Raw genomic sequence first — 14,955 nt, 5'->3', positions numbered from 1 at the left:
TAAGCTTTCTCCAAAGAAGCTGTTGTGACTTGACGCATCTCAAATTTAGTTTTATTTAAATCAAATTGCTCAAAAAGTATTTTTGATTCATCAAAATACAACCTAAATCATTCTCAATTTCTCTTTGTAGTCTTTCCCTACATACTTTGGTCAGTCTGACCTTCTGGTGATTGTACTAGCGTGTTCACTCCAAGGATAATAGATTCTCAGATTGATGGGGCGTAAGATCATTAGGAATGATCAAGATCATTTCTGATGTTTTTACATTAGACTCACATTCATCCAACTGCTCGAAAGTGCTTATATTCATCAATGCATAGTTCAGGAGGCAACGAGGAGATAAGTTCCTTGCCCAGTTTCACTTAAGAAAATTAATGTTAAGTTCTGAATTTGAAGAAAAAAATTCTTTCAGCTAATATTTAGCAAATAGAAATGTTGATAAACCAAACAGGGGAAATTTAATCTCATTTAATGTCAGAGCAGTATCACTGGTCATAATGTTATACCACTTCTGGAACAAAAAGTGACAAATAGAAGTTTTAACATTGAGATCTTTATTAAAGCTCAGTTTTCCATTGTACAAATGTCATAGTTGAAACTGCATGCAGTGGCTTGGTTTGAGGCACGTTACTAAGGAAAAATGAACATCGCTGAGCAAACGTGAAGGAAATCAAAGTTAAGGACAATATTGCATAACTTAATCTTATTGAGATTTAAAAAAGAAAAATCCACTTTAGCCGTTTTATGGGGACTTGTGTAACATAGAAACACGCTTACAAAGGCAAAACAGAAGGACGATCACAAACAGCAGTTAAGGTCACCAAAGAGTTGAGTTAACGAAAGGATGAGAGGCACAAAAACAGATGGAGGTATCACATCCAGGGTAAATATCGCTAACAGGAGACTACACGCTTTTAAAAACTCAGTTAAACCTGAGCACTGTATCCACTGAGGTCTAAATGACGAGACGGGAGACCGGAAATGATGCATCGACAGTTGTGAAAGTGACCATGTATACAAGGCGCGACAACGAGAAATGAGGCAGGAGCTCGAGCCAACTCCCTTAAATGGACCTTCAACACTAAAGAGGGACATAGTTAAGATAAAGTTTCTACTTGATGTTTATGCTGATGTAGCACCGAGGCTTCATGAGTGAAAAATGTGCAAAAAACGTGCCTCTGCACAATGCAGAAGCAGCCAAATCGTCAAACAACAGCAAGTGACACAATGTGGTTAAAAGCTCTTACTACTGTACCTATAGGTTTGATATTAGTCCTTTTGCCTTTAATAATCTTCTTCATTAAAAAAAAGCACACATACTGCAGCATGAGGAGAACAGCATTCTCCTCTCTGGACAGAGTCCATTCATTTCACACCAGAAAAGGAAAAAAAAACAACAAAAAAACCCCCATAAAAATACAGAACAGGCACGTACAAAGTTACCAACGGTATTGGCTTCTTTCCCAGGAGTCATCTCTCTGAAGCCCCTGCTGGGTGGACTGCTGTCCAGGAAGGATGCAGAAACAACACAACAGCTCCAGCCAAACAATCTGAGGAGTCCACAATATTCAACACCACCACAGCATATTCTACTTTTGGCAACAAAAAAAAGGGGGAGGGCTTAAAAATTGATTGGTCATGTAGGCTGCTGATTCAGACAACCTCGGTTGTAACGCAGTATGGAGAGAAAGAGAGAGAGTACAGATAGTCTGAAAACATTCTGTACTACAAGAAACAAAATACAAAGCAACAGCTGAAGACTTTCATCCCCAACCCACTACTGCATTTTTGTTCATGACAACACTGTTTGCGTCTCTTATTTTTATTTTTACCCACCCCACAATTAATCTTTAGGCACAACATCGAGTCAACATCACAGCTTCTTACCGCTTGCCTTTAAAGGTTAAGCTCAGAAAAGGAAGCAGCGACTTACCTTTGTATAATAGCCAGAACATGTACATGAATTAAAAATAATATATTAACCATAACCAACACTACTGGATCCCTACTTCCGAAAAAAAAACCCCCCAAAAAAACAAAAAACCTTAAAACAAATTAAGACCAGGTAGGAGTGGGAGTGATGGGGAGTGCAGAGCAGAGGGGCTTCGTCACAGTACGGTCTGCCTTCCATGGGAATGTCGAAGAGAAAGAGGAGGTAAAGAGGGGTCAGGGGAGGAAGGACAGAGAGAGAGCGGCTCACCGGCCCTCCGGTGTCTGCGGAGAGTGTTTGTGCACTGTGTGTGTGAGAATGTGTGTCCTATTGATATGAAGTCATGATGTGGCTCTATTCCCACTCTGTGGTGCCGGGTGGTTTGGAAGTCAGGTCGTACATCACTCTGGAGATGCCCGGGATCTTCTTGATCTCATTTACCATCTTTAGCACCACCTGGTGGAGTGAGAAAAACCAAGTTGCATCATGAGAGTGTTTTGTTTTTGTTTGAGGTTTTTGTCATCACCAATTTTTGAGACTGGGAGCCACTTCACGGGTACAGAGCAATACGAAGGGCTCCTTGTTTGATACAGACATAAATTTTCTTGGCTCAGCCTTTGTAACAATAATACATATATATGTATAATTATATGCAGTCTAATCATATTAATCCTATGGACTACTCATAGTTATCAGTAAGGCCAGCTATGGTTAATTGCTATTATGTGACCAGAAGTTCTTAGTTCAGAGTTTTAAGTTTGATTCCCTTTTGAAGCTTTTCTGTGTGATTCTAAATTGCCTACAAGTGACTGAAAAGTGTGGATCATTCCAGTATCACCTGCAGCTGCACAGCTGTACGCAGTACTAGTACCTTGAGATATTCCTTTGCATAAAAAAAAAAAAAGAATAGTTATTGTATGTTTTATTATCTCACCCTCTTTACTATTAGCAAAATTGTGGAGAAAAGAAAAAACATATATTCTGCGTCAAAGAATCTTGTATGTAGTGCAGCTCAGTGTGAGTCTGTGGGGGTGGACGCAAAAGGCTATTGGTCACTCGGTTTACTTTTGTGAATTTGCCGCTTTTTCTGTGAGCTAAAAACGAACGATGCTAAATAATAAAGACATGAAAGCGAAGCCTTCCCGTGAGATCCACAAAAAGAGGGGGATGTTGAGAGAAGGTGAAGGTGATGCAACATTGTTTGCTTAATTTCTATTCTTTTGGGGAAAGTTTAGTCTGAGACGCTCAGTAGGAGCGGCAGGTGTCTGCCATCCGATGACCCGCCAGAACCGCGCACACGGTAAAAAGCTCAGCCAGGATCCAACGATCGCCGTTAGGACTACAAGTGGGATCAAACTCCACTCAATAATCTTTAGCTTACAGAAAAAGTGCCAAGCCGCCAAATAAAAGTAATCTGACCAGTAATATTTGATGTGCCCACCTCCACAGTGCTCCCTAATGACAATGGCTATTTTCAGAACTGACAAGGTCCCCTGGGGCTACCGGGGGCCCTAGATCAGGGTCACCGTGTTGGTGACCCTGATCTAGACTGTACAATTAAGCCATCACACTTGTCTGACACTACTGGACAAGTTGAAGGATCACAAAAAGCAGCAAGTCATGCCTTGATCTCAAGAAACTAAAAGAAAAAAAACGTAATACTTATCATTCTAGAAAGAGTTAAATGTCTATTTTCTGAGGTTTTGGACTCCAGGGAACAATAAGGGGACCCATTATACACAAATTGAGAATTGAGTGCCAACTAAAACTACTCCCAAGAGCACATCAACATCTCGTTCTGAAAGTCCCAGAAATGTCCAGGATTAAAGTACTGACGCCTCACTTGCTTCAGCTAAGGGAGGTGTTCAGGATTTAACAATAAGAAATAAACTGGGAGTGTATAAAGGAGAACACCAACTAATGAAAAACAACTGTGTCCTGGCTCATGCTTCCTACAAAAACCTTTTGATGATGCTAAAGACTTTCTAGAAAAATAATCTTGAGACTGAAGAGAAAAGTTTAACTTTCTATGAGGTACATTCCCTGTTAAGCAAAACTAAATGTGATTAAATTAAAAAAAAAGAATTAAAATCTTTGTTGTTGACTGAATAATGTCTGCACACAGCACCAACAAATCAAATAAGAGCTCTAAATGTTTTACAAACATTTATTCACTAGTAAATGTAGCAGACAGACTTGTGTGGTTTTGCAGAAAGTGCTCAGCAGTGTTTTACGGAGGGGAGTGTAGCATCTTCAGAAGCTCATCATGATGGTATTTGTGTTGTTGAGATATTAAACTTTGCAGAACTTGGGGTATTTTCACCCAGATTGAACTAATCTCAATCTAATCACACTGCTTCACCCAGAGAAAACTTATTTTGACAGAGTCAGTAAAAGCTAACCAAAGACTTTCACTTAACTCTGCTGCACTACTGCAGCAGCCTCTTAATAATCTGTGGTCTGGAGGAAACCTCAAGTCCCAGTTGATGGAATAAAGACTCCAATAATTAAATTTACTTTAGTATTAAATCATTATCTTATTTTATTGAGGGTTACTCATGATGACAACTAAATCTGTAAAATCCTGAGTTTATACTCCCTAGTTTGAAAGTACATAATGTGACAAACTGCATCATATTATCTTACCTCCTCTGGGATATGGTTACCAGGCATGGCAGCGATGCCCGTCATGAAGTCGCTGGTGATGAACGTGCGGACCACGACGGAGCGCCGACAGGAAGGCTGCTTCTGCAGGGGGTCTCGGTCAAAATGCAGGGGAGTGAGGATGATCGGCATCTGGCTGATCTTGCCTGAATAACCTGAAATAAAAACAAAGAGAATCCAAGGCAAACCAAATGTTTCTGATTAGTTTCAAAAACGCCCGATAACAAAATACATTTAATGAGAATAAATAAAGATTTTCCACACATTCAAGTTAACACTTAGTATAAGGCTTTTTTTTTTTTTTTTTTTATAATAATACTACTGTTTAGATTTAAAAGAAAAGGGATGGATTTAGTTCATGGCATCCAATATATTTTTTATTTACTAAATTGAAAATGTACACACACATCTCAAAAATTTTAACTTTTAAAGAAATCGAAACTTACCAGACTCTCTAAGAATAGAATGAGCAACAAAGTCGGCCTGTCTGAGCGTGCTCAGAACACCGGTGGTCAGGAAAGTTGGGGTAATGTCTGTTGGCGGCTCCTTTACGTGGGACCCAAAAATATACACAACTCTGGAGAAACACACGAGTCACAGAGTTGAGGTTAGGTCTTTAAAAACACTGAGCTCTAAATGTTTCTGCTGATTGGAGAGAAATTGTGATTTTATTTTTTGTGTGTGTGTTACCTGTTGATGGTATGGCACATGCGAGGGATGAGTCTGGCCAGGAACATCAGTGATTCCCAGTGAGGAGATTCTTTACTCGTTACACCGCACACATAACTGTAAGACCGACAATCTCCCTGTAACAGAGACAAAACTCGATCAAATAAATGGGAACTAAAGTCTTCAGAATTAATTCAGGACATTTGTGTAATAAATAGACATTTAAGTTCCATAACGTCCTGTTTTCGTTTTCAGCCTGGGCACAGAAAGCCGTCTATGTTTAGCCACGGTGTCCTGTCTGGCCCACAGATTGAGGTTTGAGTTAAATTTAAACCTCTGGTCTCCAACAGGCAGTCACAGGACACACCTACAGCAAACTCTCCGCCACTGACTGACTTTGGCAATGTTTGTCGGAATTTAGAGCCATTCATCTCTAGCTGATCCAAACACTTAAGACAAGAACTTGCTCTGAACACATTGTCCAAGACAAAAGTAATAAAAAAAAAAAAAAAACAACGTGGCGGTTTTTGTGTGGGTGTGTCTTGTGGGAAACATCTAAATTACCATCCCTGCCCAGCAAAAAGCAAACCGCTGGAGACAAACACCGTCAGAGTAACTCCGTCTCTGAAGCGATGCTACTTCTCCCATATACAGCTGACATCTTCCAGAACAACAGGCTGTTTTTGGGTTAAGCATAAAACATTTCTACTGCTTCTGTCTCAAGGTCCTCTAATCTGTAGATAGTTTATAATTAAATTAAATATAATTAAAACCAATAAAACTGTAAATCACATGCACCCTTATTGTCTCTCAAAGCAGATTAGTAATTTAAGAGACATATATGCATACATTTTAGATTTCGTACAGAAAAAGAATCATAGGAGACACTCTTTACTAAAAACAAAAAAAATCTATCTTTTTGGATGATAATGTAGTTTATGAGAATGACTCTTTATTGTCAAAAACTTTAAAAAAAAAAAACAAACAAAAAAAAAAAAAACGGTTACTTTCTAGACAAAATGAATGGAATAAGGAGGAAGTTTGTAAAGGTAACTAGTTGAAGAGGACAGATTCCTAATCTAGTACTTTGGAAACATTTCTTGTCCCACAATTATAAAACAACTGGAACATTTGAGTCATGTAAAGAAAAACTCTTCAACTGAGGAACAAGTGCACAACACACATCCTGCCATGGCTCTGCCAGAGTCCTCAGGTCACAAAATGTGTTTCACTGACAATTAAAAATTGACATTTATGATAAATTAAAGTGTTGACCCCGATTCAAGAGTTTGAATACATTGGATGTTCTGGTTTACCTGGACACCAACGGTTTTGATGGGCAGCAGGAAGGCATTAAGTGAATGAAGGCTGGTGATCTGCATGAGCTTTTCCTCCTCTTCGTCTGATATGCACGACTTGACTCTCTGGAGCAAGGCATGAGGCTGGACAGCAAGGAAACACAAGAAGGTTCAACATGACGAAATGCAGCTGGCTTTGTCCCAACAAACAGGAAAAACAAGCCACCTCTGAATAAACATTAAATCGTTTTATCAGCAAACTGAAGACGCTTAAATGTTGTTAGTAATTTTATTTAGGTAAATTCTAGATTTTCAGGGCAAAAAGGAAAAACTAGATTACAAGGGTGATATTTCTGGAGTGACTAATCAACCAGAAGCATCTCATTATTATTTAAAAAGCACCTAGAAAAAAATAAAAAACAAAAAAAAGAAAAACAGCCACAAAGGTCTCCACTTTTCAGTGTTTCCAAAGCGGTCCACAGCACCATGTCGTCTCCATGTTGCATGTTCTCCCACTTTGTTCTTCCCCTAAACTTTCATGTGAGAAATAATATTGCTGCTGGAAAGGCAACAGGAAGTTGTCAGCGGACTACACAGTAAGAAATGAACTCAAACGCCAATTACGTCCCTGCAAATTTCAAAGGCTACCTTTTTACAGACAAACTTTGAGATGCTTGATCAGAACAATAAAAGAGACTTGAGGTATCAGACATGATCTTGTTCAACTGAAGTGGATCTTTAGTTGATTTAAAACAGAACATGCACACTTTAGAGAAAAGTGTAGCATAAAAGTTAATGATGGTAATCGCGTTTTCATGCACTGCAAAAAGACCATTAGAGAAGAAAATAGTCTGACTTTTTCCACTGACCTTTTTGACACTTGCAGAAAAGTCTGTGATAATTTTGAGGATGTTGTTTGTTTCAGCAAAGTCCTTGCAAACATAAGGCTCTTCAGCACAAATCACTCTGATGGACAAACCAGGACCTAAAGGGAAAGAAAAAAAAAAAGTTATGTTTACACTGGCGCCAGGATCGACACTTATGTGAGCAGTACTTGTTTATATGATTGGAAAAAAAGAGAAAAAACATGAGATGAATAGGTTAAAATGCTTAATTAGTGTGGACTATATTGATTTAACAACTGTATACTATAGTGACAGTGAATGCACAAGTGTATATTTACTTACCGGGGAAAGGATGCCGAGAGACAATCTCCTCTGGCAGGCCCAACTCTCTCCCCAGCGCTCTCACCTCATCTTTATGAAAATCTTTCAAAGGTTCGATTACTTTACCCTGGACGGAAATAAAAATGTATCTATAAATGCAAAAAATCCAGCAGAATCTGTATTCATACTGTGCTGATTAAGAATGAGAGCAGGCAAACAATTCTTTGAAATGCTGAGTTTTAAATTCTTTACTAATTTGTTTTTCAATTTACTTTCTGAAGTCCAACTTGCATTCAGTAAACGGCAAGAACTCACACCAGACAGTCCAAGTTAGGTGATAGTAGGAGTTTTGTGTGAGCAGGTACCTCATCTCTGAGTTTGCGGATGAGCTCGGTGTCGTTGTGGTGTGTTTTGATGACCTCTGCCTTTCCGCTGGCAATATGAGAGGCACTCTCGATGAGGTCAGGCCGCAGGGTGCCCTGCGCCAAGAAAACCTCTTCAGGGTTGAGGTTCATTTCTCCGAGCACTTCATTAGCCACCTGTGAAGTGACACAGAGGATCAAACAGTGAACTATTAAAAGCAATGATAACGCAATCGGTTAGTAAGTCAAAACTAAAACTCAATAAGTGTTTACATTCTTGCTAGCATTTGCGCAATTATTTCCACAGTTTTACTAATTGAAATTACATTTCTGCTATTATGGCACAGTTTAATTTTTCACATACTGTAAAATGTTCGTTTCCTTTTAGCACAAAATTACAGATGCGCAATTTAAAAAATTATTTACTTCACATTCCTTGTGCTTGGAGCTATTTTTAATAACTGCACATTGTTTTTATGTTGTATTCTATCGATACAGTATAATATATTCTTAGTTTTGGTTTTTTTTACATATTCTTTTAGATTTCTGCCTGTCGCTTTGCTGCTGTTACACCCAAATTCCCCCAATGTGGGACAATAAAGAGCGAAAAATGTAAAGGACAGTTTTAAACAGAATTGTCAAAAAGCTGCTGCTCACTTTGACAAATGTGTCTCCAATAATCTTCCTTTTCTCTTCAGGATTGGTGGTCATATTTAAGGTTTTACTGATGCGTTTCCGTGGCGTTCTGTCCTCGTCAGAGATTGGGAGAGTTGTCGTCCCGTTGTAAAAGGTGTGAGCTGCATTTACCACTACAGAAACGAACAGACCGACGGTTAATTTATACAGAATGGTTATACATGCACAACTCAGCAAATTAAATAAATAAAGAACGTGGGTGTTTCCAGGAATTCAATTGAAAGTGCAACTCATAGGTCACCATTAAAGGAACCTGGATCTCCTTAACACCAACTGTGGAGATGATATATCGTCAAGAACATCTACATAGTTTTCATTTGCCAAATGTTTCTGTATTAAAAAAACAAAAAAAAACACTTTTTTGGTCTTATTAAAATTTTCCTAAAATATTTTTTTTTTTTAAATACACAAGGTTCCCTTTTGAATGGTGTGACTGAAAATCTGATCAGGTTTTCACATTTATCGACCTTGTAAATGTCACAACTTAACCACCTTTCTTTAAAATAAAAATTAAAAAATATGCAAAATCTTCAAATGTTTACCATAGAACATCCACATAAAAATAATTCTACAGAAACTACAGAACAACTAGAAGCTTGTTTCCTACCTTTGAGTTTAATGCCCAGCTTGGTGAGGGCCTCCTCCACACTCAGACTCTCTCTCTTCCTCATGAAGCCGTTGTCGATGTGAACTGCTATCACCTGCTCCTGGTTCAGAGCTTTGTTCAAGAGAGCAGTGCAAACTGTGGAGTCGACTCCGCCGCTCAAAAGCATCTGTTGAACCAAAAAATTACTTTGAGTTGGACAGAGATCAATATTTTGTCAATTTAATGTTATTTTAACCAACTAATCATTATGACTTGACCACTTAGTACGCTGTGAAAAAAAGTGACGTTTAAAACTCCCGCTAAAGCGCAGAACCAAGTCATGAATTGAATTCAGCAGAGTGAATACAAATGTTGCTACTTATCTTCAAACTACCACTACTGTTGTACCCACCTCCTAATCAGCTACAGCACCTCACACCAAGTTCAATAGTCAGAAAATATGCTTTCTTCCAGACGGAAATCAAAGCAAAACGGGTTTTTTTTCCTCCAACTTAAGGCAGTTTCACTCACCAGAACTTTAGATGTGCCCACTTTTTCTCTGATTTCATTGATGCAAACCTGCTGCCGGTTGAGCACGGTAAAGTTACTTGTACAACCCGCAATCTCAAACAGGAAGTTGCGCAGCATCTCCATCCCTCGCTCTGTTAGGTCGACCTCAGGGTGAAACTGGGTCCCGTACAGCTTCTTCTGTTCATTAGCAATCCCTAGATTGAATACAGGGCTTTTAAAAAAATAAATCATGACCAAACATGTGCCATATAAACTTTTGAATAAAACTACTCTAATATGCAAAGAATACGCTGCGTATTGTTTTTAAAATAGTACAGGAGTTTATGCATGCTTCTAGGTTTTATGACAACAATACAGATTATGCAAACACTGGGCAAAGATTATCTAAACTGCTCCTCACCAGCAATTATGTTCCCTGACTGAGCCACCACTTTGAAGCCATCAGCCACTTTATCCACGCTGTCACCGTGGGTCAGCAGCACCAGCTCCTCCTTCTGAAGGCCTCTGATAAAAAACACACACACACACACACACACAACCGTCAAATGAAGATATGAAGTGTTTACTGATCTGTTGGGAGATAATTATTGCGTACCACCAGTGTTTGTGGTAGGAGTCTAGAATAACAATAAATGTGACATTTTTTTGTCATATTAGAGAGAAAAAGTTGTTGACACTTATATATTTCTGATCAAATGTTTTTTTTTGGATTGTGTGAGAAATTGAAATAAAATGTATAGGAATAAACGTGATTCCGAAGATTACCTAAAGTTAAACTTATCAAAATACGTAAGTTTACAATGTAGTTAAGATTAATTTAAATTTAAAGTTGAGTGAAATGTGCTGCGGGCCAAGTAAAGATGAAACAATGGAACTGGATTGTGATGAATCAAATATTAAAATGATCAACTAATTTAGTAAGTGATTGTCAACTAGAACATACAAACTTCAAAAAAGGTCATTTATTGAAAACACAACATATAAAGGGCTGAATTTTTCACATGTTGATGTTAGAAGTATTTTTTAATTACAAATGAATAATTTGTTAGAAATGGAATGCTACGTTCTTTTAGGCAAGAAAATATTTTTTTTCTTATTTAAAACAGGATTTGAATTATTTGTTTAGTTGCATTCTAAAAAAATATTTCAAATATTGTATCAAATCTGCAGAATGTGCCAGTTTTTAAAAAAAATCTAGTTAACTGGTTCATTGTCAGAATAATTGGTTACTAAAATAATTATTTGCTGCAGTCCCAAAGCCATTTACATGAATTTAAAAAAAGCACACATTTCATAATATCAACAACCTTTGAACTAATATTTTTGGAAACAATTATGTTTCAGATACTCAATGTATAAAAAGTTTCTACAATACCTGAAAAGGGAGCACGTGTTGTCCAGCACAATGTTGAACACTCCATCCTCCCTCACGCTCTTTTTATGGACTGTACCACCGAAAACTTTATTCATCATCTATGGCAAACACACAGAGTTAATAATTATACACTGACTTAGTCATGGTGTGCTTGAAATACAGTAAATCATTTCAGAGAGTTCCTTGTCTTAAGACACTTTCAAGTGTGAAGCATGGATAAAGCTACCTGCATCCCATAGCAGATGCCAAGTACGGGCTTTCCTATGGTGAATATGGCCTGGTCGAAATAGGGAGCATCCTCTGCATAAACAGAGGCTGGACCTCCTGAAATAATGATGGCTCTAAGGCGTGAACGAGAGAGACAGAGAAAAAAAATCATAAAGACAATGCAAAACCACAAAACACCGTCACACTTTATTTGAAAGAAAGCATACAAAAAGGGAGAGAAACTGTAAAATAAAGGTCCCCGCCTCCCGGGTTCTCACCTGTAACCCTGTTCTCTGATGGCAAAGGCAGGGGTCTCTAAAGGGAGAATCTCTGAGCGGACACACAGCTCCCGCACTCGTCTGTCGATCACCTTCCCATATTGTGCTCCTGCATCCAGGATGGCAACCGCCCCCTCGCAAGATCCATTCTGCGCTGAGGTGATGATATCCAGCTGTGGATGCAGTTTCACAGACACATTAACATGTTGATTAAATTTCAGCTGTTTTCATGTCTTTAAAAAGAGAAACACGTCCAAGAGTTACACAAACAAAGACTTCAAAGTGAAGTGTCAATGCTAAGTTGGTAGTTCTGCATGAGAGCCAGCACAGTGAAGTTAACTTCTCCAAAACTTTCCTGTGCTCCATCTTTAACCTCCTTGCGGAAAATGTGACTCACAAATAGGCATAATGTGATTAGGAACATGTGAGCTACAATATCTAGACAGACAGGCACTCTGTTAAATTCTGCTGCAACCATTCAGAAAAATCATGTGAAACCTCAAGCTAGTCAAGGGTCATTAGCTTGATCAGCTTCCTAAATGGACATTTTGGTCCAGTGAAACTGGAGGTAAAGGAGAGAAACCTGGATTTCAGGGGAGGATGTTTACAATATAAAAAAAAATAAATAAATACAAATAAAAACAGAAACCTCTGTTTATGAAACACTAAAGTATTAAACATCCCACAGAGCATTGTTCTATCCATCGTCATCAGACGATAATGAGAGAATAGCAAATTTAGCTGGGCCTGGCTCTTTTTTTTGTAACATCTGGGCCGTTTACCTAGACAGAGTCTATGTTTCTGTGTCACATTAAATTTTCTAGTGAAATATACCCCTTTATAAGCTGACAAGGAAAAAGGTTCCTGGACTACGAGTATTTAAAAGGTTATTGAGTCATGTTTACTCTAGGATCTTGGTCCATGTCAAGGTATTTTTGACTTTGTTTTATGACATATGGTTGAGTGATAAAACACGTCATGTGAGGACCTACAGAAATGGAAGTGCCAGTCAACCCATGTACAACAACAAAACATCCCATGAAGAGCGGCAAGACCAGAAATATGACCCACGTGAAAAGTGAAAGCATATTTTAGTTGTTTCTAAATGCGCATTATAATGTTCTAATGCCTAGAGGTGGGATATGAATATTTAGTAACCAAGAATGGTCAGGAAAAGTACTTACCAGATGACCCGCTAACATCGCAGTAGTAGTCAGTGTTAGTTTTAAGTTTGCTCAAACTAGCCTCGTCAGATTGTTAGCAGACTGACACTTAAAGTGACGTTATTTTAGCTCAAACTGAGTGACAGCAGTCTTGCAAAGTAAACGAGATTGACGCAAGTTAACGTTTTAGTTTCGAAGCCGATGCTGCGGCTAAAATAGATAAATATGATGTCATTATTACACTGTTAACGATGCTGTCCTAACATATTCATCCCGGCTAACGATTGCTAGCTAGTGATAGCGTGCTAGCGAACGAAGAACACACAGTAAGGAGCGTTAGCCTGTTAGCAGCACGGTTAACAGAGCTATGCTAAAACCCACGTCGCGCCAGCAGCTGCGGGCACCTACTCGACGAAGATGCAAATGGTGGGAAAAATATGCGAGACTTGCTTCATATCAGATGAATCAGAGATATGAAGCGTAGCTAGTTAGCAGTTATGAGCAACATGTAAATGGGAAACTGCAACAGGCACACAGCGGACAACCCGCACCTCCGGGGCTGTTGGTAACATGCTGACTAACTTTCCCCCCCTTGAGGTGCACAGAGGCCGAATCTAAACCGCGGGTACTACGGCTTCCGAGATCAAGTCACCCGGGCCACTCAGTACTAAAGTGGCGGCGCGGAGTAACCTATCCACTGACCTTGCTGTCTCCGTTGCACAGAGCCATGGGGGTCTGCCGCTGTGTTCAGTGTAGAAAGCTCTCCCCTTCGCCTCACTGTCCCAGGTCTCACACTGAAAGAGGGCTGCTGGTTAGCTCCTGGATCAGCACGCCGACTACTGCTGGAGAGGCAGACTGTGCTGTGGATCTAGTGAAGCTCCTCTTTCTCCCCTCATGGGTGGAGCGCAAAGTGAAATTCAACAGATAGTAAAGGGGAAGGGTTGCACTGTCTCTGCGTTGGAGGCTGAGAATCAGCCCACAACAAATAGAGACTGCCTTTTTCATTACCTTTAAACAACAACGGTGGGTTTGTATATACATGGACCGTAAATACTGCTAGCCAACAGATGCTTTATCCTTTTATTCAATTCGATAAGTATTTTTTTTTAAATTAAGTGTTGTTGTTACTCATCAAAATTTCTTTAAAGAGTTGACTGTAAAATCCAAACTCTTAGCCCGTGAGGATGCAGCGAGGCATTTGCGTCGTACAAATGCCTCGTTGCATTTGTGCGATGTAAGATTTGCATTTTAAGATGAAGCATTGATGAATGCTTTTCTAATCTCCTGCTAAGACAGTCTGGAGGGCGTGTTTCTCTTCATTCTAGCTATCTTTATTTTACCTAGAAGGAAGCTGAAATCTGACCTTATATGACCTTTGGGGAGAAAGATCTATATATTTTTGCACAGCGCTAATGCAGATTAGATTATGTTGAGAAAAAACATTCCCTAAACTAGCTCAAATAGGTATATTATCCAAGTGGACGGATGTATCAAACAAAATCTCACCTGAAGGTCAAATGATTTTCAACACTGACCTCTGAGGTTCAGGACTGGATCAGATTCATTGAATTTGTTTGCAATATGGATGTCTGAAGACCTTAAATTAGTTACCATGGGTATTTATTCAAGCAACATTTGTGGGTTGGAATTTCTTGAATCTGTCTTTAAAATTTAATCCACACCACTTAAAAAAAAAAAAAAAAGTTCTGACAGCTATTCTCAAAATTATTTCATAGACAAAAATGCCTGCAGATTGGTAGATGCGCCAGGTAAATATGTAACAGATATCTTCAGGCATGAAGTAATTTAAGCATGTTTTATCAGGAGGTCTAGTGAAACAGGGGTGAAAATATGGTCTTGTAATAGCATTCCTTCATCTCAAACTATATCTCGGTAAGTGGTGGTAATGGCAGCTTTACGTCGGTCCTTTCATCACATGCTGCGTCATTAAAATAAGCCTCCATCTTGTCACATGTTTACGGTTGGGATAAGCAACTTCACATGGGCTCAAACCAACCCACAAGCCAGAC

General features: G+C 38.9%; 1 protein-coding gene across 1 annotated transcript; it reads right to left on the bottom strand.

The window, feature by feature from the left end:
- Positions 1–537: 537 nt before the first annotated feature.
- gmps (guanine monophosphate synthase) lies at positions 538–13,865 on the bottom strand. The gene is made up of 16 exons (XM_044120820.1): positions 13,628–13,865; positions 11,763–11,935; positions 11,504–11,618; positions 11,278–11,375; positions 10,303–10,406; positions 9,903–10,096; positions 9,393–9,558; positions 8,747–8,898; positions 8,093–8,266; positions 7,749–7,854; positions 7,431–7,546; positions 6,580–6,705; positions 5,285–5,400; positions 5,041–5,171; positions 4,577–4,749; positions 538–2,386 (listed from the first exon to the last, which is right to left on the bottom strand). Exons 1-16 carry the CDS (start codon positions 13,652–13,654, stop codon positions 2,285–2,287), a joined length of 2,073 nt encoding a protein of 690 aa, XP_043976755.1. The 5' UTR covers positions 13,655–13,865; the 3' UTR covers positions 538–2,284.
- Positions 13,866–14,955: the final 1,090 nt, after the last annotated feature.

This window comes from Gambusia affinis, linkage group LG06 (genome assembly GCF_019740435.1).
Source record: "Gambusia affinis linkage group LG06, SWU_Gaff_1.0, whole genome shotgun sequence".
In the NCBI taxonomy this organism is placed as follows: Eukaryota; Metazoa; Chordata; class Actinopteri; order Cyprinodontiformes; family Poeciliidae; genus Gambusia; species Gambusia affinis.
This window is presented reverse-complemented; position numbering and strand designations above follow the sequence as displayed.

What these genes read in the sequence shown, in the direction of transcription:
- gmps (XM_044120820.1), bottom strand. Translation starts at nt 13,654, where the DNA reads ATGGCTCTGTGCAACGGAGACAGCAAG. An exon ending in GTCAGGGAACATAATTGCTG is followed by an intron (nt 10,097 to 10,302) that starts GTGAGGAGCAGT and finishes TATTCAATCTAG; the next exon opens with GGATTGCTAATGAACAGAAG. An exon ending in TTGGAGACACATTTGTCAAA is followed by an intron (nt 8,267 to 8,746) that starts GTGAGCAGCAGC and finishes GTCACTTCACAG; the next exon opens with GTGGCTAATGAAGTGCTCGG.